At 43.2% G+C, this 19273-nt stretch overlaps 1 protein-coding gene across 5 annotated transcripts in view; it reads right to left on the bottom strand.

Annotated features, from left to right (window-relative positions):
• Nucleotides 1-5968: 5968 nt before the first annotated feature.
• Nucleotides 5969-19273, bottom strand: part of tmcc3 (transmembrane and coiled-coil domain family 3) — a 133370-nt gene continuing 120065 nt past the window's right edge. For all 5 annotated transcript variants that reach the window (XM_080207157.1, XM_080207162.1, XM_080207159.1 and 2 more), the window contains exons 3-4: nucleotides 16217-16352; nucleotides 5969-11221 (exon numbers count right to left, since the gene is read on the bottom strand). In XM_080207157.1, the coding sequence (XP_080063283.1) occupies nucleotides 10928-11221; nucleotides 16217-16352 (430 nt within the window). In that variant the 3' untranslated portion in view covers nucleotides 5969-10927. The remainder of the gene's footprint in view (nucleotides 11222-16216; nucleotides 16353-19273) is intronic.

Raw genomic sequence — 19273 nt, 5'->3', positions numbered from 1 at the left:
AACAACAGCTTCTTCCAACACCAGCTTCTCCATAACTATTAATGTGACAAAGTCCCTCATCTCTGGTACTATATATCTGCACCTTCACATCTTCACATTCTTGCAAAGGTGCAGTGCCCAGAATTGCACATAACACTCCAGCTGATGTCGAACTAGAGTTTAATAAAGATACTTCATAACTTCCTTGTTTTTGTTGTCACGAACCATGCTGATGTTATCTGTGAGAGTGTTCCAACTTGAAACACCAGTTTGGGGTGGTGTATAGTTTTATGTTTAGAATGGTAAGAAGAGTCACGTGAATCCCAGTAAGAAGAACCAGTCAAGCCATCGTATAACTATTATTAAAGACTATGCACTAAAAGAAATGACATATAAAAATGAACAAGACAACAATATTCTTAAGACAAATAAGTGTATGAATCAGTAAACACATACAGTTTACGTAGAAATTGTCCCATTGTTCCAAATTATATCTACAATTCCTGAATTTAAGACTTCCCCCTTCCCAAACAACATCCAAATTAAATCAATCTATATTTTACCAATCAGAGGCTAAAGGCCGGATCCGGACGTAAAACGGATCCAAGCCCGGAATCCTCATTCCAGTGCGCCCATACACTTTTTGCCGGCTCCGGTCCGATCCGTGCTGTGGGTGGGGCTTAATGCTGCCAGAATGATTGGAGCTCTGAACTGCGCATGCGCAGTTCGAAAAAGATCTGAAACAGCGCGCCGGGGCGCAAAAGACAAAACAGAGAGCCGGGGGCTGGGGGAGATGAGCTGTGATTGGACCCCCCTCTGGGAGGCAGGCCCCCTCCCAGCAAACAATTACCCTGCTGCCCCCCCCCCTCCCCCCAACAGTCAGACCCGCCCCTCCCGGAGGCAGGACCCCCCCTTGACAGAGCACACCCCAAACCTACCTCGATTGGTGCTCTCCCGCCACCATCCTTCTGACCTGCACTCACTGATGTAGAGATGCCGGCATTGGACTGGGGTAAACACAGTAAGAAGTCTCACCAGCATCACCTATTGGACTTTAACCTGGTGTTGTGAGACTTCTTACTGCACTCGTTGGACCGCCTGCAGCACCTTCCTGGCCTTCTGCTGGTGTCTGCCGAAGGAGGGGGGGCGGGCTCAGATGGATCTCTGGTTGGCGGGGAGAAGGGTGATGGAGGATGGTTGGGGGGGGGGGGTGGACTTGGGAGAATCTCCAGCCCCCTCACCCCCCTCCCCCCCCCCCCCACCCAACCAGAGTTCCATCTCAGCTCACCACCCTCCTCTGGCAGACACCATCGGAAGGCTAGGAAGGTGCTGCAGGCTGTCCAACAAGTGACGAAGAAGTCTGACAACACCAGGTTAAACTTTAACCTTGGTGTTGTGAGACTTCTTACTGTGTTTACCCCAGTCCAATGCCAGCATCTCCACATCAACGAGTGCAGGTCAGAGGGATACTGGAGGGAGAGCACCAATTGAGGTAGGTTGTGGGTGTGCTCTGCCTGGGGTGGGCTTGCCTCCCAGGGGGCGGGGTCTGCCTCCTGGGGAGGTCTGACCGTTGGGGGAGGTGTTGGCTGCCTCCCGAGGGGGTCTGACCATTGGGAAGAGAGGGGCTGCCTCCCAAGGGGGGGTTTGATCAAAGGGGGTGTGGGGTAGGCTGCCTCCCGGGGGGGGGGGGGGGGGGGGCACGGGGGTGGACCGTGGGGGGAGGGGTGCTTTGCCAAGGAGGGGCCTACCTCCTGGGGGGGTCCGATCGTGGGGGTGGGGGTTCTGCCGGGGGCGGGGGGGGGGGCGCAGTGGGTGGTGTCTGCTTCCCAGGGAGTTCAGATCGTGGAGGGGGGCAGGTCTGCCTGGGGTGGTTAGCGGGGCGGGGGGGTCTGCAAAGGGTATTCAAGGAGTATGGGCTTCGGAGGTTCCCTGCAGAATAGGAATTCACTTCAGATTTTTATTCTGCAGGTTGATGACAGCACGGATCTGGAACGGAACCGAAGACGGTAAAGTGGGGTTTGACGGTAGAGTTTGGCGCATGGTTCATTAAATCAATTTAAATGCATGCTAATGTCAGGCCTCCCGATTGGGTCCGCACCCACATCGGGTGTCGGTAAAGGTGCGATCTGCTCGGTTTCGGGTGCAGATTGCCTTACAGGCCCGGTGCCCAAATTTACTGCGATTTCATGCCCGTTATCAGGCCCTATTATAAGTCAAATCCATCTTATTGTTATCACTCAATACAAGATTTAGAATCAAGCCTGGGAAATGTCTCTTCCTGAGCTAGCGAACCGCCTTTACGAAGGTTTCTGCACTGTGCTTCCTTGTTATGAGTTGTGGACTGGCCTTTCAATTGTTAGAAGTAAACTGCTCTGTCTGCTTCTGGCAATCATACAATTTCTCTTCTTTGATACTTCATTATGTGTATTTGGCTGTCTGCATCTTTCAAATTCTGTGACTCTAGAAATTAGCATGTGTATAATTCCACTGACCTCAGTCATCTAGGTAAACTGTTTCCTACTAATGGAGCGATTTGCACTTGGGTCAGTCTAGATGCCTGCAAATCTTGTTATTGGGAATACCACATCTTTTGAATTCTGGCCACTGCTATTGCTAGGCAGATTTCTATCTGTTGCTGTATAGAATGCATGGTATCACATCTTAAGAACATAAGAAATAGGAGCAGGAGTAGGCCACCTAGCCCTTCGAGCCTGCCCCGCCATTCAATAAGATCATGCCTGATCTGAAGTGGATCAGTTCCACTTTCCCGCTTTCTCCCCATAACCCTTAATTCCCTTGTCTACCAGAAATCTATCTACCCGTGTCTTAAATATGTTCAGCGATGTAGCCTCCACCAATTCAATGGGCAGAGAATTCCAGAGATTCACCACCCTTTGAAGAAGTTTCTCCACTGCCCCACCCCCCTTATTTTGAGGCTGTGCCCTCTAGTTCTGCTATCCTTTCTAAGCTGGAAGAATCTCGCTACCTCTAACCTACCTAGCCCCTTCATTATCTTGTAAGTCTCTATAAGATCCTCCCTCAGCCTTCTAAACTCTAACAAGTACAGACCCAGTCTATTCAATCTCTCTTCATAAGCTAACCTCCTCATAGAACATAGAACATTACAGCGCAGAACAGGCCCTTCGGCCCACGATGTTGCGCCGACCAGTTAAAAAACAATGACCCTCTAACCTAAACCAATCCCTTTTCATCCATAAACCTATCCACGGATCTCTTAAACGCCCCCAAACTAGGCGCATTTACAACTGCAGCAGGCAGGGCATTCCAATCCCTCACCACCCTCTGGGTAAAGAACCTACCCCTGACATCCGTCCTATAACTACCTCCCCTTAATTTAAAGCCATGCCCCCTCGTGCTAGCTTTCTGCATCCGAGGAAAAAGGCTATCACTATCCACCCTATCTAAACCTCTAATCATCTTATATGTTTCAATAAGATCCCCTCTTAGCCGCCTTCTTTCTAGCGAAAACAACCCCAAATCCCTCAGTCTCTCCTCATAGGACCTCCCCTCCATACCAGGCAACATCCTGGTAAACCTCCTCTGCACCCTCTCCAAAGCCTCCACATCCTTCCTATAATGTGGGGACCAGAACTGCACACAATACTCCAAGTGCGGCCGCATCTCTGGTATCAGCCTGGTGAACCTTCTCTGTACTCCCTCCAAGGCCAATATATCCTTTCGCAAATGCGGGGACCAAAACTGCACACAGTTCTCCAGTTGTGGCCTCACCAGTGCCTTGTACAGTTGCAGCAAGACCTCCCTGCTTTTATATTCTATCCCCTTTGTTATACAGGCCAACATTCCATTCACTTTCTTGATCACCTGCTGCACCTGCAGATTGGTTTTATGCAATTCGTGCACAAGGACCCCCAGGTCCCTCTGCACTGTAGCATGCTGCAGCTTTTTGCCCTTTAAATAATAATCCCTCCTACTATGATTTCTACCAAAGTGGATAACCTCACACTTGCTAACATTATACTCCATCTGCCAGGTCCTCGCCCACTCACTCAGCCTATCCAGATCTCTCTGCAGACTTTCTGCGCCCTCCACACAATTCGCTTTTTCAGTCATCTTCGTGTCATCAGCAAATTTTGTTACCCTACATTCAGCCCCCTCCTCCAGATCGTCTATGTAAATGGTAAACAGTTGAGGCCCCAGCACCGATCCCTGTGGCACTCCACTAGTCACCAACTGCCAACCAGAATAGCACCCATTGATACCGACTCTCTGCTTCCTGTTAGACAACCAATCCTCAATCCACGCTAACACCTTACCCCCAACTCCGTGCATCCTAACCTTTTGCAGCAACCTTTTGTGAGGCACCTTATCAAACGCCTTCTGGAAATCTAAAAACACCACATCCACCGGTTCCCCTCTGTCTACTGCACTAGTCACATCCTCATAGAAATCCAATAAATTCGTTAAACCTGACTTCCCCTTCATGAATCCGTGCTGCGTCTGCTTGATCAAACCGTTCTTTCCTAGGTGTCTTGCTATTTCTTCTTTGATGATGGATTCTATTATTTTTCCAACTACGGACGATAAGCTAACTGGCCTATAATTCCGTGCCTTTTGTCTGTTACCTTTTTTAAACAGTGGCATAACATTAGCCATTTTTCAATCTTCTGGCACTTGCCCAGAGTCCAGCGAATTTTGATAAATAATTACTAAGGCATCTGCTATCACCTCTGCCATTTCTTTCAGAATCCTGGGATGCATTCCATCCGGTCCCGGGGCCTGTTCCCGTGCTGTAATTTTCTTTGTTTTTTGTTCTTTGAAACCAGAGCTCCCGGAGAAACCCAGGCAGACATAGGGAGAGCATGCAAACTCCAAAAAGACAGTGACCCAAGCCAGAAATCGAATCCGGGTCCCTGGTGCTGTGAGGCAGCAGTGCTAACCACTGTGCTGCCCTGAATGGGACATCTTGTTAAACTAAAGTATCTGTTTACTAACCAACACATTTGGAGAACTGCATCTGTATTTACTGGCTATGTTTGCTGTTAGTGTTGAGTAAATTTGACATTGTAGTATGCGTATTTTTCACATCCCACTGTAGCTCTGAATTGTTGAATATTCAATCTTTTAGATAAATAATTTAAACCAATGTCCATCACCTTAAACAAATGTTGTTTGTTGAAGTTAACTTGTGTAAATTGGCTGCTGTGTTCCCCACAATAATTACATTCAGAAATGCTTCATTGGCTGTAAAACACTTTGGGAAGTCCTGAGGTTATAAAGGATGCTATATAATTGCAAGTATTTCTTTCTTCTTTCTGCAATCTTCAAGTTCCCTCCACACATTGACAGTATTTAATGGAGCCAAACCCTGCATCAGGAAGGCCCACAACTTAACTGCCAATTGGGCAGTGGCAGCCTCCCTCAGGATCAAGAACTCCAGGAGCAGAGATCCTGCTTGCCTAGAGCTGCTAGCCAATTGGAGGTCAGTATCTGTCCAATACTCAGCAGCACTACAAGGAAGGTGATTGTTGTCACCACCTGAGGCCTAGGACCAATAGCATATTGAGTGATGGGGGGGAGGGGGTGTTAGTGTGAACAGCAAGGATAGGGAGTTGGCTCTCTGGAGCACCCCTACTTCACCCATCCTGATGTGGGGTCCCTTGATCAGGCACTGAGTGCCTTTGAATGAGGCCCCCCAACCAGGGAGCCTGCGAACAATGGCACCAGGGTTTGCTGTTCAGGCTGTCTACATAGCAAGTCCCCTGCCCTCTGCTGGGTGAATATGGAATGAGGTATCTAATTGGGCATTAATTGCACCCTTAGGATCCAAGTTGGTAGTGGGGTAGGAAGGCCATTTACGGATCCTGTTATTCTTCAGGCAATTGCGATCCATTTAAAGGGGAAGCAATCAGTGTTCTGTTCAGTGAGCAGTTTGTACGTATAGGCAAAAACAAGCAAAATTCTGTGGAAAGATAAATTAGGCAGAAATAATGGAACAGAAAGATTATACTTCATGGAATGTACTTTATATATATTCATAAGTTAAAAATCATATACTGTACAATGTGTTTTAAAATTGGTTTGCCAGAGTTGTGCCTTACAAGTAATCTAAAACACAATTTCACCAAATCATTTTGCGTGATGATTCTGCTTTGCAACATCCAATCAAAAGAATATCAAAATAAGTTTCATTTCTGAATCCCTGACATTGCTAGAGAGGGAACCCGTTACTTTCCTTATTAGACATATTTGGGTGTGTCACAGTTAACTAACCATCCAACGCTTAAAGCAGTCTCTTAGCACCATGGAATTCCAAAACACTCAATACAAACATTTTACATCAACTTCGCCAGGACCCATAGAAAAATAGCAAATCAATACAGGTCAAAGTAACAAACAAGAAGAATTTGTGAAATCAAATCAACATAGATAAACTCAATAAACAAACTGCAAATTTTCTGTTTTTTTTCTCTCTGTAGCCAGTCTTTTTGGTATTCATAAAATTATTTTTGCTAGAAATGTTTATGTTTGAGCAAAATATCTACCTTGGTCCCACAGAGTTCCAATTACAGATGGATTTTGTTGGTGAATATGGAAAAGGAAAAAGATTGTGTAACATTGTTTTATAGGAAAACAAGCACTTTGCAGGCATAATGGTGGTTATAGTGTGTTACAGTTCTCTCAGGAAGTCTGAGTTACTGTGGCAACATGCACTTTTACATACACACTGTAGTCTAGAGCTATGGATTGTGATGGTAGAGACTCCAATTTCCTTTCCCATCACATGGCTGATCAAGGATCTCTCCCATTCTTATCATCTGCCATTGGCGTGTATTGGAAAGATTTGTAGGATTACAATCAATCTTTTTTACTGTATTATGAACACATCTCCCTTGGACATCAAGTCCTATGGTAGGAACTAAACCTGGAATTTCTGATCAGAGGCAGGGATGCTACCCATTGTACCACAAGAGGTGGCATAGTGGACAGTGAAGAAGGTTATCTATGATTGCAACTGGATCTTGATCAGTTGGACCAAAGGGCTGACGAATGGCAGATGGAGTTTAATTTAGATAAATGCGAGGTGATGCATTTTGGTAGATCAAACTGGGCAGGAGTTACTCAGTTAATGGTAGGGCATTGGGGAGAGTTACAGAACAAAGAGATTTAAGGAAAAAAGTTCATAATTCCTTGAAAGTGAAGTCACAGGGGGACAGGGTGATGGAGAAGGTATTTGACATGCTTGGTTTCATTGGTCAGAACATTGAATACTTGAGTTGGAACATATTGTTGAAGTTGTACAAGACATTGGTAAGGCCACATTTGGAATACTGTGTTCAGTTCTGGTCACCCTCTTATAGAAAGGACATTATTAAACTAGAAAGTGTGCAGAAAAGATTTACTAGAATGCTACCAGGACTTGATGGTTTGAATTATAAGGGGAGGCTGGATTGATTGGGACTTTTTTCCCTGGAGCGTAGGAGGCTGAGGGGTGATCCTATAGAGGGCTATAAAATAATGAGGAGCATAGAAAGATAGATAGTCAACATCTTTTCTCAAAAGTAGGGGAGTCTAAAACTAGACTGTAGGTTTAAGGTGACAGAGGAGAGATACAAAAGGGTCCAGTTGCAATTCTTTCACATACAGGTGATGAGTGTCTGGAACGAGCTGCCAGAGATAGTAGTAGAGGTGGCTGCAATTTTGTCTTTTAAAAAGCATTTAGACAGTTTCATGGGTAAGATTGGTATAGAGGAATATGGGCCAAATGCAGGCAATTGGGATTAGCTTAATGGTAAAAACTGGGCAGCATGGACAAGTTGAGCCAAAGGTCCTGTTTCAAACTCTGATTCTAAAATTTTCTCAACGGGTGTACATTGTCAATGGAAAACTATAATGCAAGTTCCTCGATCGCATACCCACTGACATTCACAGAGAGCATGGATTAGAGAATTGCGTTACAAGTGCTCAATTAATAAACTTATATTTCCATTGAGCTCCTACATTTCCTATCTTATTCATATGTACACATCTCACGACACTACCCAAGTTTGAGGATGAAACATCAAACCAAACTACCAGAAGATAGTATCTGACAAACAGTCCCATAATAAAATGACAGATTTTTGCTTCCAGTTGTTCCATGAGATTGAAGATATTGCTAATGATTAAGTAGAAGCAGGCTCATTAGCCAGATGTGGATGGATGTACATGTCACTGGGATTTGGTATGCTCCTCCAAGTAACTGTTTAAGTCAAGCCAATGCCTTAACACATATGTTGTCATTGGCTGGACAAGCAGCAGAAAACTTACCAGTGATTAATTCTGGTAGCTGCACAAGTTTTAGCCAGTTAAACAAATGGAATATAGCTATCCACACTGTCTTTACATCTTGACTCTTACATACTGTCAGTGTGTTGTAAATGTTGGTGCACACCATATCAGACGAACAGAAACTCAATTTGTGGGAAATTCAGAATCACTTGGTTCGGGGTTTCTTAAACATTCCCACACTTATTGGACACAGCTAAGTGAAAACAAAACTCAAAGCCCTAAAAACGCTTCAATAAACTAAATTTAGTTTTGAATTAATCATTTAATTAGATATCTAATTAATAAATGATTAACATCTGCACTTTAAAAGCAAATTCTGAAAAAAAACAAAGCCCCTTCGAATGCAATTTTCAGAAAATTCTCTTTCATCTGTAAGTCATCAATAGATTTTACTTATGCAATACAGAGGCACTATTTTATGAATGTAATTCAGATCACATTACAATCATAAATTAAAAAGGCGGCATGGTGGCACAGTGGTTAGCACTGCTGACTCACAGTGCCAAGGACCCGGGTTCAATTCCAGCTTTGGGTCACTGTCTGTGTGGAGATTGTATTTTCCCTGTGTCTGCGTGAGTTTCCTCCCACAATCCAAAGATGTGCGGGTTAGGTTGACTGGCCATGATAAATTGACCCTAGTGTCAGGCGATTAGCAGGGTAAATATTTGGGGTTACGGGAATCGGGCCAGGGTGGGATTGTGGTTGGTGCAGACTCGATGGGCCAAATAGCCTCCGTCTGTATTGTAGGAATTCTGTGATTTAATGATTAACAGGATTATTTTGTGTGGCCTAGCTCTTAGTGTGAATTTCACAAGGTGGGTCACAAAATCAGTGCTTTGTTCAACCCTGCTTCTTGCTGCATTGTGATAGGTATGTACCTTTATGGAAGCATTTCATAAACTGCCGTCCATCATGATGCACATGAGACAGGAAATGACATATAATCCAGTTACTGTAGACAGAATACACAACAGTCATACAGGTCAAACATGTCTACATAACTTCACTTGTTACTATTATTTGTATATAGTACTACCTTCAAATAATGAATCCACATTATTGTTTTATCAATCCTTGTTATGTGATTGATATGTTTGTGATTAACAGAAGAATGTAACACTTCTGTTTAATCAGGCCATACACTGAGAGCAAAGCCTTGCAAGATTGCCCCTTAAAAGTATAAAGGAGGACTCTTCAATAAAAGTTCTACCTGGGCAATGTCAAAGCCTTCTGTATTTAGATGTGATCTAATGTGTTACCTCTATTGGAGATGCTTACAGTTGAATAAATAACTAACCCTGGTCCTATGGAGTTCTAGTTAGATGGAGTGTACTGGATAATTTACAACTGTGAAAAATACAATACACGTGCCTTATTGTAAGGTATATTAAATGACTATACTACAGTGTATTTAGAATAGATCTGTTCAAAATATTTTTTTGTTCACACATGGGATGTGGGCATTGCTGGCAAGCCAGTATTTATTGCCCATCCCTAATTGCCCTTGAACTGAGTGGCTTGTTAGGCTGTTTCAGAAGGTATTTTTGAGAATCAGCTACATTGCTGGAGTCACCTGTAGGCCAGACCATGTAAGGACGGCAGATTTCCTGCCCCAAAGCACATTAATGAACCAGATGGTGTTTTTACAACAGATTTCCTTCCCTACAGGATATAGTAAAACAGATGGATTTTACAACAATTGGCAATGATTTCATGGTCCTCATAAGACCTTTAATTCCAGATTTTGATTTAATTCAAATTTCAACATCTGCTGTGGTGGGATTCAAACCTGGGCATTACCCTGGGTCTCTGGATTACTAGTCCAGTAATAATATCATTATGCTATTGCCCACCCATAAACAAGTGTAATTAGATCTGACAACCCTCCACCTGCCCCAAAGAAATTGCTTGCATCTGGATGTATTTTCATTTAGTTTCTCCTGGTGAGGCAGGTGTGCAGTTCAAAGTTGGAATATAAATACTGATTCAAGACATTTAACTCTATTCTGGTAACAAAAGTCCATTTTTCACGATAAGCTTGACAAATAGTTTATAATGCCCCAGTTGACAGAAACCTTCATGACCTGATAGGTTGAATGAAGTGATCAGTTACATTTGTTGCTGGGCACAAGTCAGTCTTTGCCTGATCTCCCTGTAGTTCACAAATTCAGCTTTACGCATCCATTCAGCAGTGAAACTCAGAAAAATGTAATCCTGGTATTGGAAACTACAACGACCTCTCTGCCCCATCCTACTCTCCTTTCACCAGTTGATACATAAAGCAGCAAGTGGTCAGAAACCACTGATCCCTCCATATTCATACTGATCACTGTTTTGATCTAAAGATCAGTTCAGATCTAAGAAGTTGCACTCAGTATAGGGTCAAAGGGTGGCACAGAAGACGATGATCAGGGGCGGTAAGAGATGTTGGAGCTGATCTCGCCACAAAATAACTTATTGGACATGTTAAATAAAGTGCTTTGCCAAAGTCTTTCAGTGTTCGTGGTACACTAATGTCGAGGTAATTGTACAAATGTTTCCTGTCCTTAATTCTATATATTGTCCTTTGTTCAAATGTTTTATTACAGAATAGTATAATTCATCACAATCTCAAGAAGCATTCCAAATTACAGTGAATTCATAAACTATGGCCCATGAGACACTGAATCTGATCCCATTTTCTCCAAAAGATGAAAACGAGGAAGATTGCAGAAATCGTACATACGACATGCAAACGGCTCTTCATGAGAGGGATACTGAACTTGGCAATGGTAGAGACACAAACCAGGATGACAGTTATGATAGCCAGAAGGATGTTGATACATTTTCCGAGCAGCACCTTAGCATTGGCATTTTCAATCTGAACCACTTGCTGTTGCTGTTGATGTAACTCCAAGGTGGCGAGTCGTGTCTGGCATGATCCCAAGGCTTCCTATACAAGGACATGGAAACAGAGGACACTTCAGTGGCTAAAATAGGTCACACAAGGTACAATTTGGGATGAATATTAGAACTAAAAATAGCTCTGTTAAACAAAATGAACAAGTGTGGGATAAAAACAGAAAATGCTGGAAAATACTCATTAGGTCCAGGATCAATGGAGAGTGGAACAGAGTAATGGGCCTGATTGTAACTTTGGGTAAATAAAGGTGTGATAGCATGGCACACTTCTTCCGTTGTCAAAACACTTCAGGCTTAATTAGCAGCAAAGTTATTTATTGATAAACAGAAACTGTGTACAGGGATTTGCAGCTCTGGGCTGCCCTGGAAGCAGCTTCCCTGGCTGCTCTAGTCCTTATATGCTTACTACATGACTCCACCCTTTGGGGTAATCACTTACTCTCAGTTCCCATTGTTCTCACAAACCAGGTAACCCTATTCTGCTGTGCATTCTTAAAGAGACAGACCCCACAATCACGACAATGGGTTAAACTCAGGCCTCTTATAATGTTTCAGGTCAACGCCCTTTCATAGAACCTTCACAGGTATGGGAAAGTAAGCGAAAGCTGTGGGTTGGCTTTGACCAATATTGTAAAACCCACTTAACTTTAAGATCTTGGTCTACAGGTGAATATTTGAATCAAAGAATCCCTACAGTGCAGAAGGAGGCCATTTGGCCCATGAGTGCAGCATGGCTTGGCTCCCCCTAAGCTCAGCAATTATCTTGTGATCCTTTACTCTACTGTTGCATCCACTCTGTGTGTCTCCCTCTCACTACACCCCAGCTTCAGCAGCAAGCATATCAGCTATGAAATGCCCAAGCAAAGCACCCCCTCTCTGTCTTTCTCTGCACCTCACCCAAAATGTAAATTACTGTTGGTAACTTGAGTTGAAGTTTCTTTTCAGTCGAAAGTGCATTTTCCACAGGCTGCATCTGTTGTTCAGAATCAGTGAAGTTCAGCCAGGCCAGTGCAATGTTCCAGTGAAGCTCAACGCAGACTGGAGGAACTGCATCTCATCTTTTGGCTAGGCATTTTACAGGCTTCTGGTCTCAACATCGAACTTCAGATAATTAGCTCTACCCCACCTCGACCCCTTTGTTTTCATTTCATTTTATTTTTAACTGTTCTCCATCTTTTACTTCTTAATTATCTTTCTTTATTTTCCTTCCTCCCCACTCTTTCCCCCTATTTTGTCCCCCTTTCCTTACCTTATCTCCCCCTTTCCGTCTCCTTCCCCCCCTTTTCTCAATTTTACTTCTCTCCCAACTATTCTGCTCCCTCCCCCAACATCTTCATCTGTCACAGCTTACCCTGTAAGCTATTGAAAGGGTGCAGAGGAGATTTACAAGGATGTTGCCTAGACTGGGAGGCATGCCTCATGAAGTTAGGTTGAGGGAGCTGGGACTCTTTTCCCTGGAGAGACGAAGGTTGAGAGGCGACCTGATAGAAGTTTATAAAATGTTGAGAGGAATAGATAGGGTGGATTCTCAGAGGCTATTTCCCCGGGTTGAAATGGTCGCTACGAGAGGACACAGATTTAAGGTGCGGGGAGGAAAGTACAGAAGTGATGTTAGGGGTAAGTTTTTCACTCAGAGGGTGGTGAGTGAATGGAATTGGCTGCCGTCAGTGGTGGTGGAGGCGAACTCGCTGGGGTCTTTTAAAAGACTTCTGGATGAGTATATGGGGTTTAATGGGATTGGGGTTTATAGATAGGTCTATACATTGGTAGGTGTTGATGTGATCGGCGCAACCCGTGGGCCGAAGGGCCTGTTTGTGCTGTAGTGTTCTACGTTCTATGTTCTATGTACCCTCTGATTTCAGCTTCTAATCCATTTGGCCATTCTGCCTTTTATTCTCTCTATGGAGTGCCATTAGCAGCCTTTTCCCTTTTTTTGTGGCTATGATTCATCTTTCATTCCTTCACCCTGCAGTTTAAATATCTCCCACTTTCTCTGCCTTTTAGCTTTGACAGAGAGTCATCTGGACTCGAAACATCAGCTCTTTTCTCTCCCTACAGATGCTGCCAGACCTGTTGAGATTTTCCAGCATTTTCTCTTTTGGTTTCAGATTCCAGCATCTGCAGTAATTTGCTTTTTTCTAGGGCTGGGAATTTCCTGTTTTGCTATTGTAATGGGCGGTGCTGTAGCACAGTGGTTAGTACTGCTGCTTCACAGCTCTAGGAACCTGGGTTCGATTCCCGGCTTGGGTCACTGTCAGTGTGGAGTTTGCACATTCTCCTCATGTCTGTGTAGGTTTCCTCCCACAGTCCAATTTAGCTGATTGGCCATGCTAAAAATTGCTCTTAGTGTCCTGAGATGCGTAGGTTAGAGGGATTGGTGGGTAAATATGTAGGGATATGGGGTTGGGCCTGAATGGGATTGTGGTCGGTGCAGACTCGATGGGCCTCTTTCTGTACTGTAGGGTTTCTGTGATTTCTATGTAATTTGACCAACGTTGTGGCAGAAACCAACTGCTGCATAAGAGTGCTTGTTACCATCAAACCAGAAATCGTTACAGCAACAGAGTGGAATTCACAGACAGTGAGAATTGATCCAGAGTTTGTCAGGATGTATAAAACAAGTGACAGTGAGTTGACATCCATGGAAATAAAAATTCAGGACAAATATAAAACATGCCACTGACATGCTATCATTCATTTAATGTATTATACAAAGTCAAGATCCAGTCCCATGTCATCTAAGATCAATGTCGAGATTGGAAGATTAATTGGTGAATGTCGTGAACACCCAATAACGGATCCATCCCATGGCGTCAAAAAACTCTAAAAGTAAAGTGTGTACAATGTCCACTCATTTTGTAAAATAAGGGTTTGCATTTATGCAGTCCCAAAGCACTTCTCACTAAATGACCGACTTTCACTTTTCTGTAAGTACAGTCAAATTTTGCTACGCAGCCAAAAATGTGGCAGCCAGTTCCTGCACACCAAGATCCCACATGAAATGAAGGAGGCGGATGAGCACCTCTGAAGAAGCCACATAGGAGATATTAGGTGGGAATTCCAGTGCTTAGTGCCAAGCAACTGAAGGCATGGACGGCAATGGAACAAAGGAAGTGGGGAATGGGCAGGAGGCCAGTATTGGATGTCCAATGTGAGCTCAGTGCGTTGCAGGACCAGAGGAGGTTACAGAGATATGAAAGAATGAGTCTCTGGAGGGAATTGAAAACAAGGACAACAATTTTAGAACTGAGACATTGCCGAACCAAGAACTAGGCCACTGAGTGCAGGAGTGATGAATGAACAGATTTTGATATCAGTTAGGATACAGGCACATTCCACAGCACAGTTCCAAAGCATCAGACTAGAATCATGACTCAAAAGTGAGAGACCAAGCAATACAGCCAAACTGATGGTCTACATTTTTTTTAAAAGCCTGTCATTTATTTGATTCTTTCTTGGTCAATAAGAAGTTCTATTTATAATCAATCACATGACCTAATGATCTTTACTGCTCAGTTCATTCGAAATTGAGTTTTTATTTCTGTTTTAAATTTGCTTATTTCTTCCTTTCAAATCCTCTTTTGGTATCACGCAGCGCTCCTGTATTGAGAGCATGGAGCGCCAACAGGAAAACAGCAGAGGTCAGCTCGAGAGGGAAGTGAACCAGAGAGCAGCTTCACAGACATAACTCCATTTTAATCTGTCCCTTTGCTGTCTTTGCCGTATCATGCCTGTAATCGTGATATTGGAAGCAAATAACTGCAGAGAACGTTCTGAGATAATCTTTAAGAGAGTAGGAAATGCTTCATAGAATTAAACTAGTTCAACAATCTTCGATTTTTTTAAAAATAGAAAGATAGACCCAACACTCTGATAAGATATCAAAGCATCTGAAATTCTGAAAATCATCAAGAACAGTAAATGACAGACCACAGTGTGTTGGTCAGCATCTGTGAGGAGAGCAAGGAAGATTAGATTCTAGATATGAAAACCCTCTTTGTAACCAAGAAATGAGAGACTGAATGGTACAGTAGCCCTATCAGAAGACAAACTAGGGGAATCTTATCTGTTTCGGAGATTCAGCATCTGCAGAATGTTGCTTTTTCCTATGATGTGTTAGGAATGAACTGTGCACGTCACACCTAACTGAAATTATAGGTCAGTGATAAACTATTTTTTGTTCCAGATAGGAGCTTTTCATTAAAGCAATCACATTTAATGCTGAGTGGAGATCTTGTGGTGCAGTGGATAATGTCCTTCCTCTGAGCCAAAAGCACTGGGTTCAAATCCCACCCCAGGACCTGATGGCCTAATTGGTTGAGTATCGACCTGCCAATCCTTCCATAAACAGAGTGGGAGAGCCTCCTGGTCAGTCATGCTTGATGCGGAGTTATAAGCCCCTGGCGACAGTCTAGCTAGCTCTGGGAATTACTAGCTACAAAAATAGATGAAAGTCTGCCTTAGTGCACCACTAGATGCAGGAAGAGAATTGGAATCTAATGTTGAAGGTAGTTGTAAATCATCAGATAGAAGTAGTCCAAACAACAAAACTTGTGTTTACATACTGCCTTTAATGTCGTAAAATGTTCCTTTCACAGCACCATCATTGAACAAAACTTGATAACAGGTCACACAGAAGATATTAGGACAGGTAACCAAAAGCTTTGTCATCGGGGTAGGATTTAAAGAGCATCTTAGCAGAGAGAAGTGGAGAGTGTTGGGGAGAGAATTCCAGAGCTTAGGACCCAGATAGCTGGAAGCATGGCCACCAAGGAATCAGTGAATGTTGAAGAGGTTAGAATTGGAGGAGAGCAGAGACCTCTGAGGGTTGTCAGACCAGAGAAGGTTACAGAGATGAGTTGGGCTGGATTGAGACAATGGAGGGATTTGAACAGGAGGATCAGAATTTTTAAACTGAGGCACCAGTGTAGGCTGGCAAGCCCAGGGTGATGCAGTTACATTGCGAATATATAGCATCATAGAAACAGCACTGCACTCTTACAGTTCATTACAGAGAAGTGCATACCTGCATGTCACGAGCTCGCTCGTAGGACTGATAGGCAACCTTTTCCTCAATGCTCGCCAGCTCTTGTTTAAGATCAATCGTCTCATGCTGATGGAGTTCAGTGAGATCATTCAGCTGATCTTCCAGACGTGCTGACCTAAAAGCAAAACCAATCTTCTGGTTTGCATTTGAAGTGACCATTTGATTATAAAAGAAAGACTTGCATTCTTATAGTATTGTGATCAGGTAATCTTTTTGACTGTTAGTGGTTAAGAGATAAAAAATAGCTTCTCCCCTGTTGCCAACAGACATTTGAATGGACCTACCTTGCACTAAGTTGATGTTTCTCCATATCTTAACTATGACTGTATCACTACATTCAGCACTTACACCCATAATACTACATCTCTCCTTTCCTTCTCTATGAATGCTATGCTTTGTCTATATAGTGTGCAATAAGCAATACTTTTCACTATATACTAAAGACACGTGACAATAATAAATCAATGAAATCAAGATAAATATTGGCCAGGGCACCAAGGAAAATTCCCCTTGCTGTGAAATATTTTACTTTTCTGAAAGGACAGATGTTTTAAGAGGGTCATAGGAAAGATAGCTGCTAATTTAGCATGATTGATGCTCAGAACTTAAGAGCTGGGCTTGAACCCATTCAGAAGTAATGCTAACATCTTGGTACGTTCACTTCACTGTGCACAGTGCAATTTGAAATCACTCAATTATTCTCTGAGAAAATGTATGTTCCCGAACCCCTGAAGAATCTGAACACTTTTAAATCACATCAGCAGAGTGCCCTATGATACAGCTCCATCGGGTGGTTAGATAGCAGATTACATGCTCAGAAATAGCCCGACAAAAGACAGAGCCACCTTAATTAGAGAGGAACTCTCCTCACAACAGACAAAAGGTTAGGGTTAGACAGAGAGAGGACATGTTCCCTTTTCCTCTTGATCTGCCCTTTGTGTTCAGCTCACATTCAACCCTTGTTGCCCCTTGTGATGCCTTGCCCTTACATTGTGGCTTGTTATATTCTTGTCCCCTGGAGCTTTTCCATTTTTATTCATGTTAGTCTTTTTTTTGTCTGAAGTAGTACTTGTGTACTTGTGTGGAGGAAAAAGAGAAAAGAGTCTTTTGTTTGTGGACACATGGGGGAAGGAGAAACTTGAGGTAAGGGGGGGAGTCTAAGGGAGTGAGGCTTGCCTGGACAAAAGGTTAGGATAAGGGTTAAATGACTTAGAAACATTGAAACAGGAGGGGGCTGCCTGACATTAAAAGTGTGCCCCTTTGTTCTGAGTGCCTCCACCAGAATTTCTTTTCTCTCTATCTACTCTATTAAATCCTTCCATCATCTTAAAATCCATAAATAGAGCTTCCCTTAATCTCCGAAACATGGTGAATGTACCATGTTTATGTGACCTGTATTCCATATACCAAGCTTCCAAAATTCCATTGCCCTGTTCCAGGTCATGAGGGTGCTGATGAGCTGAAAGTCAACGAGATTCAGAGTCATTGCAGCAAATAAGGTGGCTATTCGGCCATTGGGTCCATGTTGGTCAACGTAAGGAGTACTTCATAAAATATTCACCCACCTAAGCCATTTTTTAAAAAAACATGTTTGTTGAGACACTGGGAAAGATTTCCTTCCAGCCTTTTGCAATGGTAGTATTTTCTGAAAGGACAGATGTTTTAAGAGTGTCATTAGAAAGACAGCTGCTAATTCGGTGATTCATTGATGCTCAGGACTTAGGAGCAGGTCTTGAACCCACACAGAAGTACTGCTAACATCTCAGTATGTTCACTTCACTGTGCACAGTGCAATCTGAAATCACTCAATTATTCTCTGCTGATGTTCTAGAACACTAGTCATCTCCTATATTTAAAACTTCAGTGAGGCTGAGCATCCTATCCATCAAATTAAATATATGTGCACATGGTGGGATTTAATTTTGTTAGGCCCTTGGAGACCAGGAGCCAGTGTAGGTCAGCAAGAACAGCGGTGAAGTAGACTTTGTGCGAGCTAAGACATGACATGATAGTCTTGGGCATGGTTTACTGAGATTCAGTAGGAGCATGCAGTGGGATACGGTGTTCTAGTGCATGAGTCACAAAAGGTTTGTATGCAGGTGCAACAATTTATTAAGACGACTAATGGAATGCTATCCTTTATTACAAGAGAAATTGAACATAAAAGTAAGGATATTATGCTGCAGTTATACAAGGCATTTGGAGATCTTGAATATTATGTGTAATATTGTTCTCCTTATTTAAGGAAGGATGGTAGATGATAGATGGTTTCTATGATGTAAATATGTTTGAGGCAGTTCAAAGGAGATTTAGAAGAATAAAGAACAAAGAAAAGAGCAAAGAAAATTACAGCACAGGAATGGGCCTTTCGACCCTCCAAGCCTGCCCGACTGAACTAAAACCCTCTATTCTACCGGGGACCATATCCTTCTATTCCCATCCCCTTCATGTATTTGTCCAGACACCCCTTAAAACTCACTACCACATCTGCTTCCACTATCTCCCCCAACAGCGAGTTCCAGGCACTCACCACCCTCTGTGTAAAATAAACTTGCCTCGTACATCTCCTTTAAACTTTACCCCTTGCGCCTCAAACCAATGCCTCTAGTAATTCCACCCTGGGAAAAAGCTTCTGACTATCCACTCTCTGCATGCCCTTCATAATCTTGTTGACTTTTATCAGGTTGCCCCTCAACCTCCGTCGTCCCAGTGAGAACAAATTAAGTTTCCCCAACCTCTCCTCATAGCTAATGCCCTCCACACCAGGCAACATCCTAGTAAATCTTTGCTGTACCCTGCCCAGAGTCTCCACATCCTTCTGGTAGTACAGTGACCAGAAGTGAACACGATATTCCAAGTGCTACCTAACTAAGATTCTATAAAGCTGCAACATGACTTGTCATTTTTAAACTCAGTGCCCTGGCCAATGAAGGCAAGTGTGCCATATGCCTTCTTGACTACCTTCTCCACCTGCATTGCCACTTTCAGTGACCTGTATACCTGTACACTCAGACCCTTTTGCCTACCAGTACTCTT

This window comes from Carcharhinus amblyrhynchos, chromosome 19 (genome assembly GCF_965287045.1).
Source record: "Carcharhinus amblyrhynchos chromosome 19, sCarAmb.v2.hapA, whole genome shotgun sequence".
Lineage (NCBI taxonomy): Eukaryota > Metazoa > Chordata > Chondrichthyes > Carcharhiniformes > Carcharhinidae > Carcharhinus > Carcharhinus amblyrhynchos.
This window is presented reverse-complemented; position numbering and strand designations above follow the sequence as displayed.